General features: G+C 47.9%; 1 protein-coding gene across 4 annotated transcripts in view; it reads right to left on the reverse strand.

Moving 5' to 3' along the window:
* The window catches only part of ADCK1 (aarF domain containing kinase 1), a 135738-nt gene that overhangs the window by 73635 nt on the left and 48204 nt on the right, over positions 1-13899 (reverse strand). For all 4 annotated transcript variants that reach the window (XR_009864820.1, XM_062181552.1, XM_062181549.1 and 1 more), the window contains one exon: positions 2037-2240. Coding sequence is in view for 3 of the 4 variants with exons in the window: in XM_062181552.1 (XP_062037536.1) it covers positions 2037-2240 (204 nt within the window). In the remaining variant the exon portion in view is untranslated. The remainder of the gene's footprint in view (positions 1-2036; positions 2241-13899) is intronic.

Here is a 13899-nt window from a genome sequence, read left to right on the forward strand (position 1 = left end):
CCTCGTCCCTCACCCCACAGGCAGGGGACACGACTCAGGGCCAGCCCCGTGTGCCCGGGACAGGGACTGGTCTGAGGATACCCATGACCTTCCAGGCCTCTGTGGATGGGGAGGACCCCCCCCCTCCGACCCAGGCATCCAGAACCAACTAGCTCGGCCAACACACACCTCCCTGGAGCTCCTCGCTCACAGTGAGAAATGTCACAGCACGCAGGCTGTCTCCCAGGAACCTCAGGTCCCGCCCAAGGACCTGCAAAGATGCTTGTAGACTCAGCTCTTGTTAACCGCGCTCCTGAGAACCCAGGGAAGAAACAGGGATTTCTGTGGTGTGCAGCCCAGGATGCCCGGGCCCAGCTCAACCGTCATCCCAGGGGTGACAGCTGCGCCCCGAGAAGAGTCGTGGGAGGGCAGGAGGAGGAGCAAGTGCCCAGTGAGTGACTTTCCTCCACCCTCACACCCCCGCACTCACCTCCCCTGCTTCCCACCCAGCCCTCGCCCCTCCCTCCACCCACAGCTTGAGAAAGTGTGTCACCAGGGAGCAAACGCGCTTCCCGGGAGGGAGGAGGTGCAGGGGGAAGGAAAGAGCACGGGCTGCAAGGGACGCCCCCTCAGAACCGTGACCTTGACATCAGCCTCCCTTTCTGGGGGGCTGGACAGTCATCGGTGGGCGGGGGACACAGCCAGCATGCCTAGGACCGCGCCCCAGAAGGAGACTGGCGGCCAGACCCTGAGGCCTCAGGCAGGGCTTTGGGATGGGCGAGCCCAGCTTCCTGCCTCACTCTGCCCCGCTGGCCTGCTCTCAACCCCGCTCCCCTCCCCAGCAGCCTTCCCCTCCCTGGCAGCCACCCCCACGGAGCTGCCACATCCCAGCAATGATGCACCTTGCACTGTTATTACAGCGATTTATTTAGTTTTAATTCGGGGGTGACTCTCATGCTGTTGGAAGCAAGAGGCCAACAATCTTGGCGAGAAGCAAAGCCATTCTCAGTGCCAACCCCAGCCCCTCTGCCTGGGGTGCCTCCATGCCACCGCTCCTCGCTTGCAGTCTGCTCCTGGACACCAGCCCTGAATCAAGTTTGCCTTTCACTCACTCTCCTTCCCATCAGAGAACAAGCTTCTTGGTGGCAAGGGAGTCACAGGCATCTCTCTGCTACCTCCAGTGTGATCTTGGCCCTCAGGAACGCACCTAATGAAGGCTTCCTCCAGGCCTGGCCGCCCCTGGGGAGTGGGGTGTCCCTGGCAGGAGGCTGGGCACCTGGAACCTTTAACTGTGTTAAAGGACCAGTAGTCAGGGCCAGCTCCCTGCAAACCACTGAGAACGAAACAAATGGCTTTCTCAAACCTATCCCCCTCCTTGAGTAGCCTAAGAAAGCTTTCAGTCATTCATTCATTGGTTCATTACACAAACATTAAGCACCTACTGTATGCCTCGCTGTTCTGGTGCTACAGATATAAGGTCAAAGGACCACCATGGGCTTCATCTTCAAAGACCCGACGACTTGCAGAGGAACGCTCAGAGAGGATGACAACAGAACGAGCCGCCTTGGGCAGCAGACGGACGGTAACCATCCTATCAGGCGGAGGCTGGATGACCACCTACCAGGGCTGCTCAGGAAAAGCCGCTGCTCCTGGACACTTCACTGACGGGACCACGGTGCCCTTGGACACCTGACCCTAACCCCCTGGGCCCCCACCCACCCTTCATCCACAAACTGGGATTAATCGCACACGTCATACGTTTTGCCCTAAGAATTAACTGAGATAATACACGGGACCCAGCACAGTTGCTGGTATGCAGTAAACCCTCAGTAACTGATAGATATTAGACTATGGTTCAAAAATGGTCAAACATGAACAATTTCGTATGATTCAACTCAAGACCGGCAGGTCTCCCTCTAAGCCTCTTTGGCTGCAGCACTGAGAGTCGCCGTGACTTCTGCTCTGCCTCCGTGGTAGATGCCCTGCACCCTGGGCCCAGCCAGGGCCTGGTCAGGAGCCCAGCCCACCCCCGGCCTTCCCTCCAGCCGAGGCACTACCTCCTTGCCCAGGTCCTCGCGGATGACCTGGCGGACCTCTGGCATGCTGCTCTGTGGGGCCTGGCTGTGCAGCACCTTCAGCGTGCTGGTGTACTCCTCTGGCAGCAGGTAATCCAGAGCCCCCAGGTGCTGGCCCACCTTGATGAAGGTGCCCCGATTGGCACAGCAGAGCTCCCGGAGACGCCTGGCGGAGCGCAGGTGCACCTGCAGGGAGACGGGGCGCAAGAGAGGTGTGAGTGTAGAACGTTACCTGGGCCTTGCTTCCGTTTCCCCCCTGGTGTCCAGGTAGGGACGGACACACACACACACACACACATACACCTCCACCTTTTCCCTCAGCACCCTCCCTTCAGTCCCGTGGTACCTAGACCGTCCAGCCTGTGCACATGGCCTGAGGTTTCCAATCTCCTCCTCTCCAAACCCACCTAGGCTGGGTCTCACTCCCTCAAAATGATTGTGCAGGGCTTTTAACCAACGCTAATCTACTAATGACTCATCCAAGGATATGCCAAGCTACTGTATTTGCCACCTATCTCTCAGACATGCTAAACGTATTCTGTTTATCTAGATCTCTACAATTCCTACAACACGCACACTGTAGCAGCTCAGGGAGCAGGTGTTGGTACATTTCAAGATGTGAGACTCAGCTGTTTTGCTTATAAAGAAGTAGCTAATAAACGTCCAAGGGAGTTCTGAAAAACACTCCAAATCTAGGGCTCTCTTAATACCGCAAATCATAGTAGGGTCTCTGCTTTTGTTGTTTTGTTCTATTTTGGTTTTTAAAGATTTTTTTTTTATTTATAAGTCAGAGTTACTGTGAGGGAGGGAGGGAGGGAGGGAGGAAGAGAGAGAGAGAGAGAGAGAGAAATCTTCCATCCACTGGTTCACTCCCCAAATGGTCACAATGGCCAGGGCTGGGCCAGGCTGAAGCCAGAAGCCAGGAACTTCTTCTAGGGGTGAAAGGGGCCCAAATACTTGGGTCATCTTCTGCTGCTTTTCCCAGGCCATCAGGAGGGAGCTGGATCAGAAGTAGAGCAACCAGGACATGAACCAGTGCCCAGAGAGCATGCCACATCTCAGGAGACGGCTTTACCCACTCCGCCACAATGAGGGGTCTCCTTCACACCACAGGAATAACTGTACCAGGCACATGGAGCAGGCTGCTGGGATGCTCTCTGGAGGTTGTTGGGCCCAATAAACCTCCTGATGCTCACAGTCCCACTCCCATGCTGTTTACTGCCAGTCACTGCCCCAGCCCAGCTGAGGGCATTGGCACTGAGGGCACACACAGTTCCCCCTAGGACATCAGCCAAGAGCGTGAACATCAACGATGAATCTACACTAAGTGCTAAGACGGTTGCTGATGTAGTCAGCACCTGTTGGGGCAATCAATCCACGTGAGAAGTTCAATACAATACCAATACACAGACAGCCTCTATCATCAGTTGCCAGGGGAAGCACACAGGAAGCTGTCACCTTAGAAATTAAGTGAACACTGCACCTCAATCACTCTTGCCCCAGCAGCCCACCTCCCACCACAACAGAGCAGAGGTCCCAGGCTCCAGCACCAGCAGGGTTCCTTAGGTCCTCAGGGGCCTGTCCACATCGGGCTCTGCTGGACAGCCTGTCTCCCGGTGCATTCCTGGTACATTCCCTATTTGCACAAGACCCCAGCCCCCTGGGCAGATTCCTCCAGCCCTGACATCGATACCTCGTCCTCTCTGAGCCAATGAGAGTGTCCTTCGCAGATGAGTGAAAGGGTTTAGGGGGAGGAGAGCATTCCCATAAGAACCAGAAGCTGGGGACCACACTGGCCAATGACAGATGGCTGGTCACACAGAGCTGGGCAGGGTCACGGCCACAGTAGGCAGAGGCACACTGAGCAAGCGTGGGGCAAGGGTTCCAGCCATCATGGATAACAACGATGTACAGTGCAGATAACCGGCTCCAGCTCCAGTGTGCCAGCAGAGGAGAAAATGCACAGTCAATGTAGAATTAGGGGCCACCAGAAAGGCACCCCCAAGTCATCAGCCCCAGGGCTCTCGAGCAACCAGAGCACCAGGCCAGCCAGCACTCCCTAGGGAGGGCTGTCGGGGCGGCCAGCGGCCTGCTCACCCACAGGGCTGGGCCATGTAGATCAGCACCCAGTGGAAGCAGAGGGAGTGCAGACACATTCCCCACCCTCCCCTCCACTCCCAATAAAGATAGCAGCCGCTGCATTGTCACTGGGGACCTCCTGGGGGCCAGTCCCGGGCCCTCAATCATCTGGGGAGACCCCACAGAGCCACCCACCCAACAGCTGCAGGCACAAGAAAGGGCATGGGACCAGGTGCCATGGGGACTCCCAGATGAAGGGGAGACTCAGCTCTCGGGGAGAGAGAAGGATGTATGGTCTCGCGGTTCTGGATCTGCTCTTCTTTCCTGCCTTACAACATTGGTTCTGTCCGCTTTGTCAGATGGTTCCATATCTGGCTTTATCAACAGGGGGTCTGGGACACAGAGGGACCACAGGAGCAAGGTTGTCCCTTGCTGGACCCAGTGTGCTGTTTTCAACAGAGTACAGCCAGGGAGCAAAAGCCAGCAGTGCCCAGTGCAGTAGCCTCCCAGCTGAGCTACGGCCCACACCCTCCACTAAATCTCTCCGCTGCCTGTGGTCATTTCCTACAGACCCTGCAGCTGGCAGGTAGCCTGCACCTATCAGCTCAGGCTCGAGCTTCCTGCCTCCCGCCCACCACCACCAGCCCGGCCCTGGGGCTGTCTTGCTGTTCCACCACGACCTGACCCTGAGCCCTGCCAAGTCCCTAGTCCTGTCCTTGCTCACCATCCCTCAGCCCTAGAAGCTGTTTTATGTGTTGGTACCTTACAGTCTTTTAGGTATTCGGCATGTTGAATAGTTACTCACTCCTCATATGAAACTTTCCCTGCTCAAATTCTTGGTGTGACAGGATGCTGGCTGACACATGGGGTGAAGCCCTGAAACTGAATTTGAAGATCAGATGAAGATGAAGCAAAGGCACATGTGCATGTGTGTGTTGCCGAGTGTGTATGTGCTGTTTGTGTTGCTTTGTGCGTCTGTGTTGCTGTGTGTATGCATGTGTGTTGCCGTGCGTATGGGTGTGTGTACTGATGTGTGAGTTGCTGTGTGTGTTGCTGTGTTGGTGTGTGTGTTGGTGTGTGTGTTGAAGTGTGTATGGTGGTGTGTATGTGTATTGCTGTGTATGTTCCTGTATATGTGTGTTGCTGTGTGTGTGCATGTGTGTTGCTGTGTGTCTGTGTGTGTTCCTGTGTATGTGTGTGTTGCTGTGTGTGTGCATGTGTGTTGCCATATTGTTGATGTATGTGGTGGTATTGTGTTGCTGTGTTGTGTTCCTGTGTACATGTGTGTTGCTGTGTGTACGTGTGTGTTGCTATGTGTATGCATGTGTGTATGTTGCTGTGTGTGTCCCTGTGTGTGTTCTTGTGTGTATGTATGTTGCTTTGTATGTATGTGTTGATGTGTGTATGGTGGTATGTGTGTGTATTGCTGTGTGTTTCTGTGTGTCCTTGTGTGTGTCCCTGTGTTCATGTGTATTGCTGTGTATGTGTGTGTTGGTGTGTATGTTGATGTTTGTGTGGTGGTATGTGTGTGTATTGCTGTGTGTGTTGCTGTGTGTGTTCCTGTGTATATGTGTACTGCTGTGTGTGTGTTGCAGTGTGTGTCCCTGTGTACGTGTGTTGCTGTGTACATGTGGCTGTGTGTGCCCGTGTGTGTTCCTGTGTACATGCACATTGATGTGTGTTGCTGTGTGTATGTGTGTATTAATGTGTGTTGCTGTGTGTGTGTTGCTGTGTACATGTGGCTGTGTGTGTGCGTGTGTATTGCTGTGAATGTGTGTCGTATGTGTTCCTGTGTGTGTCCCTGTGTGTATTGCTGTGAATGTGTGTCGTATGTGTTCCTGTGTGTGTCCCTGTGTGTATTGCTGTGAATGTGTGTCGTATGTGTTCCTGTGTGTGTCCCTGTGTGTATTGCTGTGAATGTGTGTCATATGTGTTCCTGTGTGTGTCCCTGTGTGTATTGCTGTGAATGTGTGTCGTATGTGTTCCTGTGTGTGTCCCTGTGTGTATTGCTGTGAATGTGTGTCATATGTGTTCCTGTGTGTGTCCCTGTGTGTATTGCTGTGAATCTGTGTCGTATGTGTTCCTGTGTGTGTCCCTGTGTGTACTGCTGTGAATCTGTGTCGTATGTGTTCCTGTGTGTGTCCCTGTATGTATTGCTGTGCTTCCATGCATGTTGCTAGCCTTCCTGCTTCCCATTTTCTTTCGACTGGATCCATGTCTGCACTCCTCTCTGCCATGGGTGCCCCCAGAAAGCATCAGCCTCCCCCTGCCGCACCTCTCACCCAGGAGCAGAGCTGAGGCGCTGCTGCCCCGCTCCTGCAGCCTGCCTCGGGGCCAGGTGAGTGACCCCCACAGCACTGTGTGGGCTACACAGGGAGCCCTCTCTGATCATGCACCCAGGAAGGCTGGGCTGAGCACCATCAACGCGCAGGGACAGAGACCAGGTGAGCCCGCGTGTGCTCTGTGTAGCTGGGGCCAGTCACGCAGGTGCCCTCGGTGTAGGCGGATGAGGACCATGGGGCGGTCACACACTGCCAAAGCCATCATCCAGGAAACTGAGTCAGCACCAACTGCAAATGGCACCCACACCTGCACTGCAGAAGCCACAAAGCCACCTTCAACCAGCCTCGGACTCACATTTCCCTCTCTCTCCCTCTGGGCCCCTCCCTTCCCTTTCTCCTTCTCCTGCCCCCCAGAAATGAGGCACATTGCCACTCTCCAAAAAATTGAAATGTGCTTGTAAAAACAAAAGAGAGAAATGCTGAACAGGAGACCAGGCCTCTGATTTCCGTGGCCCCTCTCCAGCTCCAGCTCCTCCAGGCCTGGGATGCTTTAAGACGAGAGGCCAGGCCCCTGCCAACCTTCAGAGAGCTACTGACCTGGTGCACACCCCTCTCTCAGCAGCCCAGGGGACTAAGCCTGTGGGCGGCAGAGCACACGCACAGGGACCTCCCCTTGCTGCCCTCGCAGGATCCTTCCCCACCCAAGTGAGCGTGTGCCACGCAAAACAAAGCTTCCAGATCCCCTGGCTTCTGAGGCCCCTGCTCCTAGTCCTTCACACCACCGGTAGCTCCCAGCACCATGAGGGTTTGCAGAAGAACGGGAGGTAGCAGCAGTGCTGACGGAGCTTTCTGCAGAGACGGGATGGTCTGTGTCCAACACAGTGGTGCTGGCTGCAGGCTGAAATGTGGCCAGGGTGAGAGAGGAGCCGAAGTCTTTTTTAACAGCACAGACTGTAGTCTTAGAAGTAAGTCTGTACGAATATATGCAGAACTATACAGCATGACAGTTACAAACCTGCTCCTCCCTCTCTTGTTCCAACTCTTATTTTTCACTGAGATCTATTTTCAATTGACTTTATACACATTTGATTAATTCTACATTAAGTAAAGAGTTCAACAAACAGTATGAAGAAGAAAAAAAAAAAAAACTGTTCCTCCACAGTTAAGGCAGTTCAACACATTGCTTCCCAAAGTGTCAATTTCACTTCTACAGATTTCCTTTTAGGTGCTCTGTTAGGTATCACAGATCAGGAAGAACACATGCTATTTGTTCCTTTGGGACTGGCTTATTTCACTAAGTATGAGGTTTTCCAGCTTCAGGTGTTTTCTTATGAACGACTGGATCATTTTTGTGTGTGTGTGAATGACTGCTCATTTTTTACTGCTGTGTAGTATTCCATAGAGTACACATCCTATAATTTCTTTATCTAGTCTTCAGTTGAAGGGCATTTACGTTGATTCCGTGTCTTAGCTATTGGGAATTAAGCTGCAAAAAACACGAGGGTAAAGATAGCTCTTTTATTTGATGATTTCATTTCCCTGGGGTAAATTCCCAGGAGTGAGATAGCTGGGTCATATGTTAGGTCTATATTCAAATTTCTGAGTTATCTTCAAACTGATTTCAATAATGGTTTTACCAGTTTACATTCCTACCAAAAATGGATTAGAGTATTTTTCCCCACGTCCTGGCCAGCATTTGTTGTTTGTTGAATTCTGTATGAAAGCCATTCTATCTGGGGTGAGATGAAACCTCATTATGGTTTTGATACGCATCCCAAGCATTTGATCATGAGCATTTTTTCATGTGTCTGTTGGCCATTTGAACTTCCTCAATTGAAAAATGTCTGTTTATGTCCTTGGCCCATTTCTTAGCTGGGTTGTTTGCTTTGTTGTTGTGGAGTTTCTTGATCTCTTCATAGATTCTGGTTATTAATCCTTTATCAGTTACATTGTTTGCAAATAATTTCTCTCATTCTGCTGGTTGCCTCTTCACTATCCTGAGTGTTTCTTTTGCAGTTCAGAAGCTTCTCAATTTGCAGTAATCCCATGTGTTGATTTTGTCTTTGATTGCCTGTGCCTCTGGGGTCTTTGCCAAGAACACCTTGCCTGTGCCAGTGTCTTGCAGGGTTTCCTCAAGGTCCTCTACGTCTATAATCCATTTTAAATGGATTTTTGTGTAAGGTATAAGGTAGGGGTCCTGCTTCATACTCCTGCATGTGGAAATCCAGTTTTCTCAGCACCATTTGTTGAAGAGACTGTCCTTGCTCCAGGGATTGGTTCTAGCTCTTTTATCAAATATAAGCTTGCAGTAGATACTTGGATTGATTTCTGGCATTTCTATTCTGATCCATTGGTCTATCCATCTGTATTTGTACCAGGCTGTTTTGATTATAACTGCCTTGTAGTATGTCTTGAAATCTGGTGTTGTGATGCCTCCAGCTTGCTTTTGTGGTATAAGATTTTTTTAGCTATTCAAGGCCTCTTGTGTTTCCATATGAATTTCAGCATCATTTTTTCTAGATCTGAGAATGTCTTTGGTATTTTGATTGATATCACATTGGATCCGTAAATTGCCTTCAAATGAATGGACATTTTGATGATATTGATTCTTCCAATCCATGAACATGGAAGATTTTTCCATTTTTTGTATCTTCTCCTATTTCTTTCTCTAATGTCTTATAATTATAATTGTAGAGATCTTTGACATCCTTAAATTTATTCCAAGGTATTTGATTATTTTTATGCAGCTATTATGAATGGGATTGATCTCAGAAATTCTTTTTCAGCTGTGGCCATCTCTGTGTATACAAAGCCATGTAAGTTTGTTTATTTTTTCAAAAAACCAGCTCTTTGTTTTGCTGATCTTTTGTATTATTTTTGATTCAATTTTGTTGATTTCTTCTCTAATTTTAATCATTTCTTTTCTCCTACTAGTTTTGGGTTTTGTTTTGCTGCTGGTTTTTCTAGATCCTTGAGATGCATTGATAGTTCACTTTTGGTGCTTTTCCAATTTCTTCATGTAGGTACCTATTGCTATAAACTTTCCTCTTAACACTGCTTTTGCTGTGTCCCCTAAGTTTCGTTATGTTGTGTTATCATATTCATTTGTTTCCAGAAATTTTTTATTTCTCTTTTGATTTCTTCTATGACTCACTATTCTTTCAGGCACATGTTCATCAGTTCCCATGTGTTTGCATATGCTCTACAGATTCCTGAGTTGCTGATTTCCAGCTTCATTGCACTGTGGTCCTAGAAGATGCATTGTATGATTCTGATTTTCTTGAATTTGCTGAGATTTGCTTTATGGCCTAGTATGTGGTCAATACTTGAGAGGATTCCATGCACTGGTGAGAAGAATGTGTATTCTGCAACTGTAGGAAGAAAAGTTCTGTAGATATCTGTTAGGTCCATCTGGTCTATAGTATCAATTAATTTCATTGTTTCTTTGCTATTTTCAGTCTGGTTGAACTGTCCATTGCTAAAAGTGGGGTATTGAAATCCCCCATTACTATTGTATTGGAATCTATGTCTCCCTTTAGATCTCTTAATATTTCTTTTAAATAGCCAGATGCCCTGTAATTAGGAGCATATACATTTCTAATACTCACATCTTCCTGTTGAATTGATCCCTTAATGATTACATAGTGTACTTCTTTGTCTCTTTCCACAGGTTTTGTGTTAAAGTCTATTTTGTCTGCTCTTAGAATGGCTACACAAGCTCTTTTTTGGTTTCTGTTAGCTTGGAACATCTTTTTCCATCCTTTCACTTTCAGTCTGCATTCATCTTTGTTAGTCATATGTGTTTCTTGTAGGCAGCAAATAGATGGGATTTGTATTTTAATCCAGTCAGCCAGTCTGTGTCTTTTAACTGGAGAGTTGAGGTCATTTGCATCAAGGTGACTATTGATAAGTAATGACTTTGCCCTGCCATCTTTCCATAAATATTCCTATTTTTTATGTTGGATTTCCTTTGTACTTTTTGGGAGATTTTCTGCCTTTACTTTCTTCTGTAGTGATGACCATGTTTCTGCGTTTCTGTGTGCAGCACATCCTTAAGTATCTTTTGCAAGGCTGGATGGATGGTGACATATTCTTTTTTTTTTTTTTTTTTTTTTGAGAGAGAGAGAGAGAGACAGAGACAGAGACAGAGAGAAAGGTCTTCCTTCTGTTGGTTCACCCCCAAATGGCTGTCACGGCCAGCACACTGCGCCAATCCAAAGCCAGGAGCCAGGTGCTTCTTCCTGGTCTCCCATGCAGGTGCAGGGCCCCAGCACTTGGGCCATCCTCCACTGCCTTCCCGGGGCCACAGCAGAGAGCTGGACTGGAAGAGGAGCAACCGGGATAGAATCCAGTGCCTCAATCAGGACTAGAACCCGGGGTACTGGCGCCACAGGCAGAGGATTAGCCTAGTGAGCCGCGGCACCAGCCCGACACATTCTTTTGATTTCTGTTTGCCATGGAAGGTCTTTATTTCACCTTCTTTCATAAAAAAGAGCTTTGAAGGGTATAGTATTCTGAGTTGACAGTTCTTTTGTCTTAAGATTTGGACTATATCTCACCATTCTCTTAGCCTATAGGCTTTTTTATGAGAAGTTTTCTGTGAGTCTAATTGGAGATCCTCTGAAAGTAATCTGGAGTTTCTCTCCTGCACAATTTAGAATCTTTTCTTTATGTTTTATTGTGGAAAGTTTGATTACAATGTGTCATGGTAAAGACCTTTTCTGGTCATGTCTATTAGGTATTCTATGTGGCTCCTGTACTTGGATGTCCTTTTCTTTCTCCAAATTGGGGGAATTTTTCTGTTATTATTTCACTAAAAAGACCTTCTAATCCTTTCTCTTTCTACACCTTCAGGAACTCCTAGAACCCATATGTTGGTTTGTTTGATAGTATCCTTACAAATTACCAACAGTGTTTTTTAAGTTATCTTTTCTTCTTCTTCTGTTTGTTCTGACTGTACCATTTCCTGTGCTTTGTCTTCTAAGTCAGATTCTTTCTTTCTTCAGCAATTCTCTTGTTAAGGCTTTCCACTGCATTTTTTTTGTTGTTGTTGTTCTACTGAATTCTTCATCTCCAAGATTTCATTTTGATTTTTCTTTAAGATCTCAATTTTGTGGGAGAAATTTTCTTTTATGTCACATACAGATTTCATTAGTTTGTGCATTTGCTTCTGATTACTTATGAGTAATTCTATGATCAATTTTTTGAATTCCATTCCTGGCATTTTTTCCATCTCATCATCTTCACATCTATTGAAGTTTTGTGTTCTTTTGTGGGCATTATGCTGATACCTTTATTTGTGTAGAGTTTCCTCTGCTGTTTACTCCCTAACTCTTCCTTGAGACTGCACTCTTTCCACTTTTTTAAACTATCTTCTCCTAGACTAGAGCAGCAAGTTCACTCCCTACTCCACCACCTTAATCCAATCCTTGTACATGGTTTTATATAAAATGGGGAGGGATCCCATTGCATAAAAGTTAATCATCAACTTTAAAATAAAAAAGACCTAGGTTCAAATCCTGTTTTACTGGCTGCTTTTCATAAATCCTTGGACAAGTTAATTAATTTTGGAACCCTGGCTGGTGCCGCAGCTCACTAGGCTAATCCTCCACCTGCAGCGCTGGCACACTGGGTTCTAGTCCCGGTTGGGGTGCCGGTTCTGTCCCGGTTGATCCTCTTCCAGTCCAGCTCTCTGCTGTGGCCCAGGAGTGCAGTGGAGGATGGCCCAAGTGCTTGGGCCCTGCACCCGCATGGGAGACCAGGAGGAAGCACGTGGCTCCTGGCTTCGGATCAGCGCAGCACGCCGGCCGTAGCAACCATTTGGGGGGTGAACCAACAGAAGGAAGACCTTTCTCTCTGTCTCTCTCTCTCTCTCTCACTGTCTAACTCTGCCTGTCAAAAAAAAAAAAATTTGGAACCTCAATGTCTTCATCAATAAAAGAAGGATAATAATTATACTTGTCACTGTGATAATTAATGAAATAACATATAAAACTGAGAGGGAAGGGGGGCAGATGTTGTGGTGCAGGGCTAAGATGCCACTTGGGATACTCATGTCCTGTACCTAAGTGCCTGGGTTCATTCAATTCCCTGCTCTGCTTTGGATCCAGCTTCCTGCTAATGTGCACCCTGGGAGGTAACAGGTGATAGTCCAAGTACTTGAGTCCCCATCATCCAAGTGGGAAACCTGGATTAAGTTTTTAATATCTCTCTCTCTCTGCCTCTCTTTGCCTTTAAAATAAGCAGAACTTTAAAAAAAAAAAAAAAAAACAGAGCCTAGAATGGTTCCAGCAAATAGTCAGTGTTCAATAAACAATGAGACAGAGAAGGTAAAATAATCTATCTTCCTAGAAAATGAAATTCAACAGAACAGCTACCACCCTCCAGGGCCAGCCACTCCCTCTACTTGGTGCGAGCTAACAGTCAGGACCACAATCTAATAGACAGAAACAGTAGCTAATTTCATGCTCTGTCATCTAAATTGCAAAGCACCAGTGCATGAGAAATGCAAACAGCCACAGGGTTATCAGGTTCTCCTCCCTAAAGATCTCCTTACTTGTGCTGCTTGCCCTAATATTAGACCCCACGTGCTCACTGGGGCCCCACCCTGCCTTTACCTAGCCCCTGGCTGCATTGGTGGTTTAGTAGGTCTCTGGAGCACATCATCCCTGCAGAGCCCCACACCCACTTCCGCCCCCACCAAAACATGGCAGCAACAGCTGGTGCAGTCTCCCTGCTCCACTCCATAACTTCATTTCACTCCCAGCTCAATAACTTGCCTTACAATGATCTCATTACCCATAACCTTGCTGTAATGAGTTTTAATCTGCCTCACATTAATGCAAAGCATTGTCATTCGCCCCTTTGGCTTGTGGTTTGAGGATGGGGGCAGTGAGTAGCTAATAAGACCAACTCCATGTTGATTAGTTATTGACGTGGCCGGGTGCAGTAAAGGCCCCAGGATACAACTCTGGACTGGAGTCTAACACCCTGGGAGTGGGGGCCCCAACCCCAAACTTCACAGCAAAGGACTGATGTCAAACTCAGTCAGAACTGGGCAGTATCTCTAGGTGCAGGGATGCTGACAGAGAGGAAAGAGACACCCGCACAAGGGGACTTCTGGAAGTTTGTAGAAAATGAAATTAAAAGATGTTTGTGTTGCTGTAAAAATTTTTGAAATCCATGCATAGCTTTTTTTTCATATTATACATTTTCCATAAACTTTCTGAAGAACCCTTTTACAATTTCAAAAAAATTTGTACCAAAATAAGAGCATTATCTAATTGCATCTTTTCATAAAGCTTTGGAAGCACCTTCATACATACCCCTCACAGATATGGGAAGAAGACGGGGACAGCGAAAGAGAAGGCAACAGAGAGACCACAAAACAGAACTCTGATTAATTCTTTTAGTGACAGACTCAAGGCTCAAAGGACTGAAATGTGAACAGTGGAATCTCCAGGCTGTAGAAGTGTAACAGTATT

The sequence above is a fragment of the Lepus europaeus genome, chromosome 22, assembly GCF_033115175.1.
Source record: "Lepus europaeus isolate LE1 chromosome 22, mLepTim1.pri, whole genome shotgun sequence".
In the NCBI taxonomy this organism is placed as follows: domain Eukaryota; kingdom Metazoa; phylum Chordata; class Mammalia; order Lagomorpha; family Leporidae; genus Lepus; species Lepus europaeus.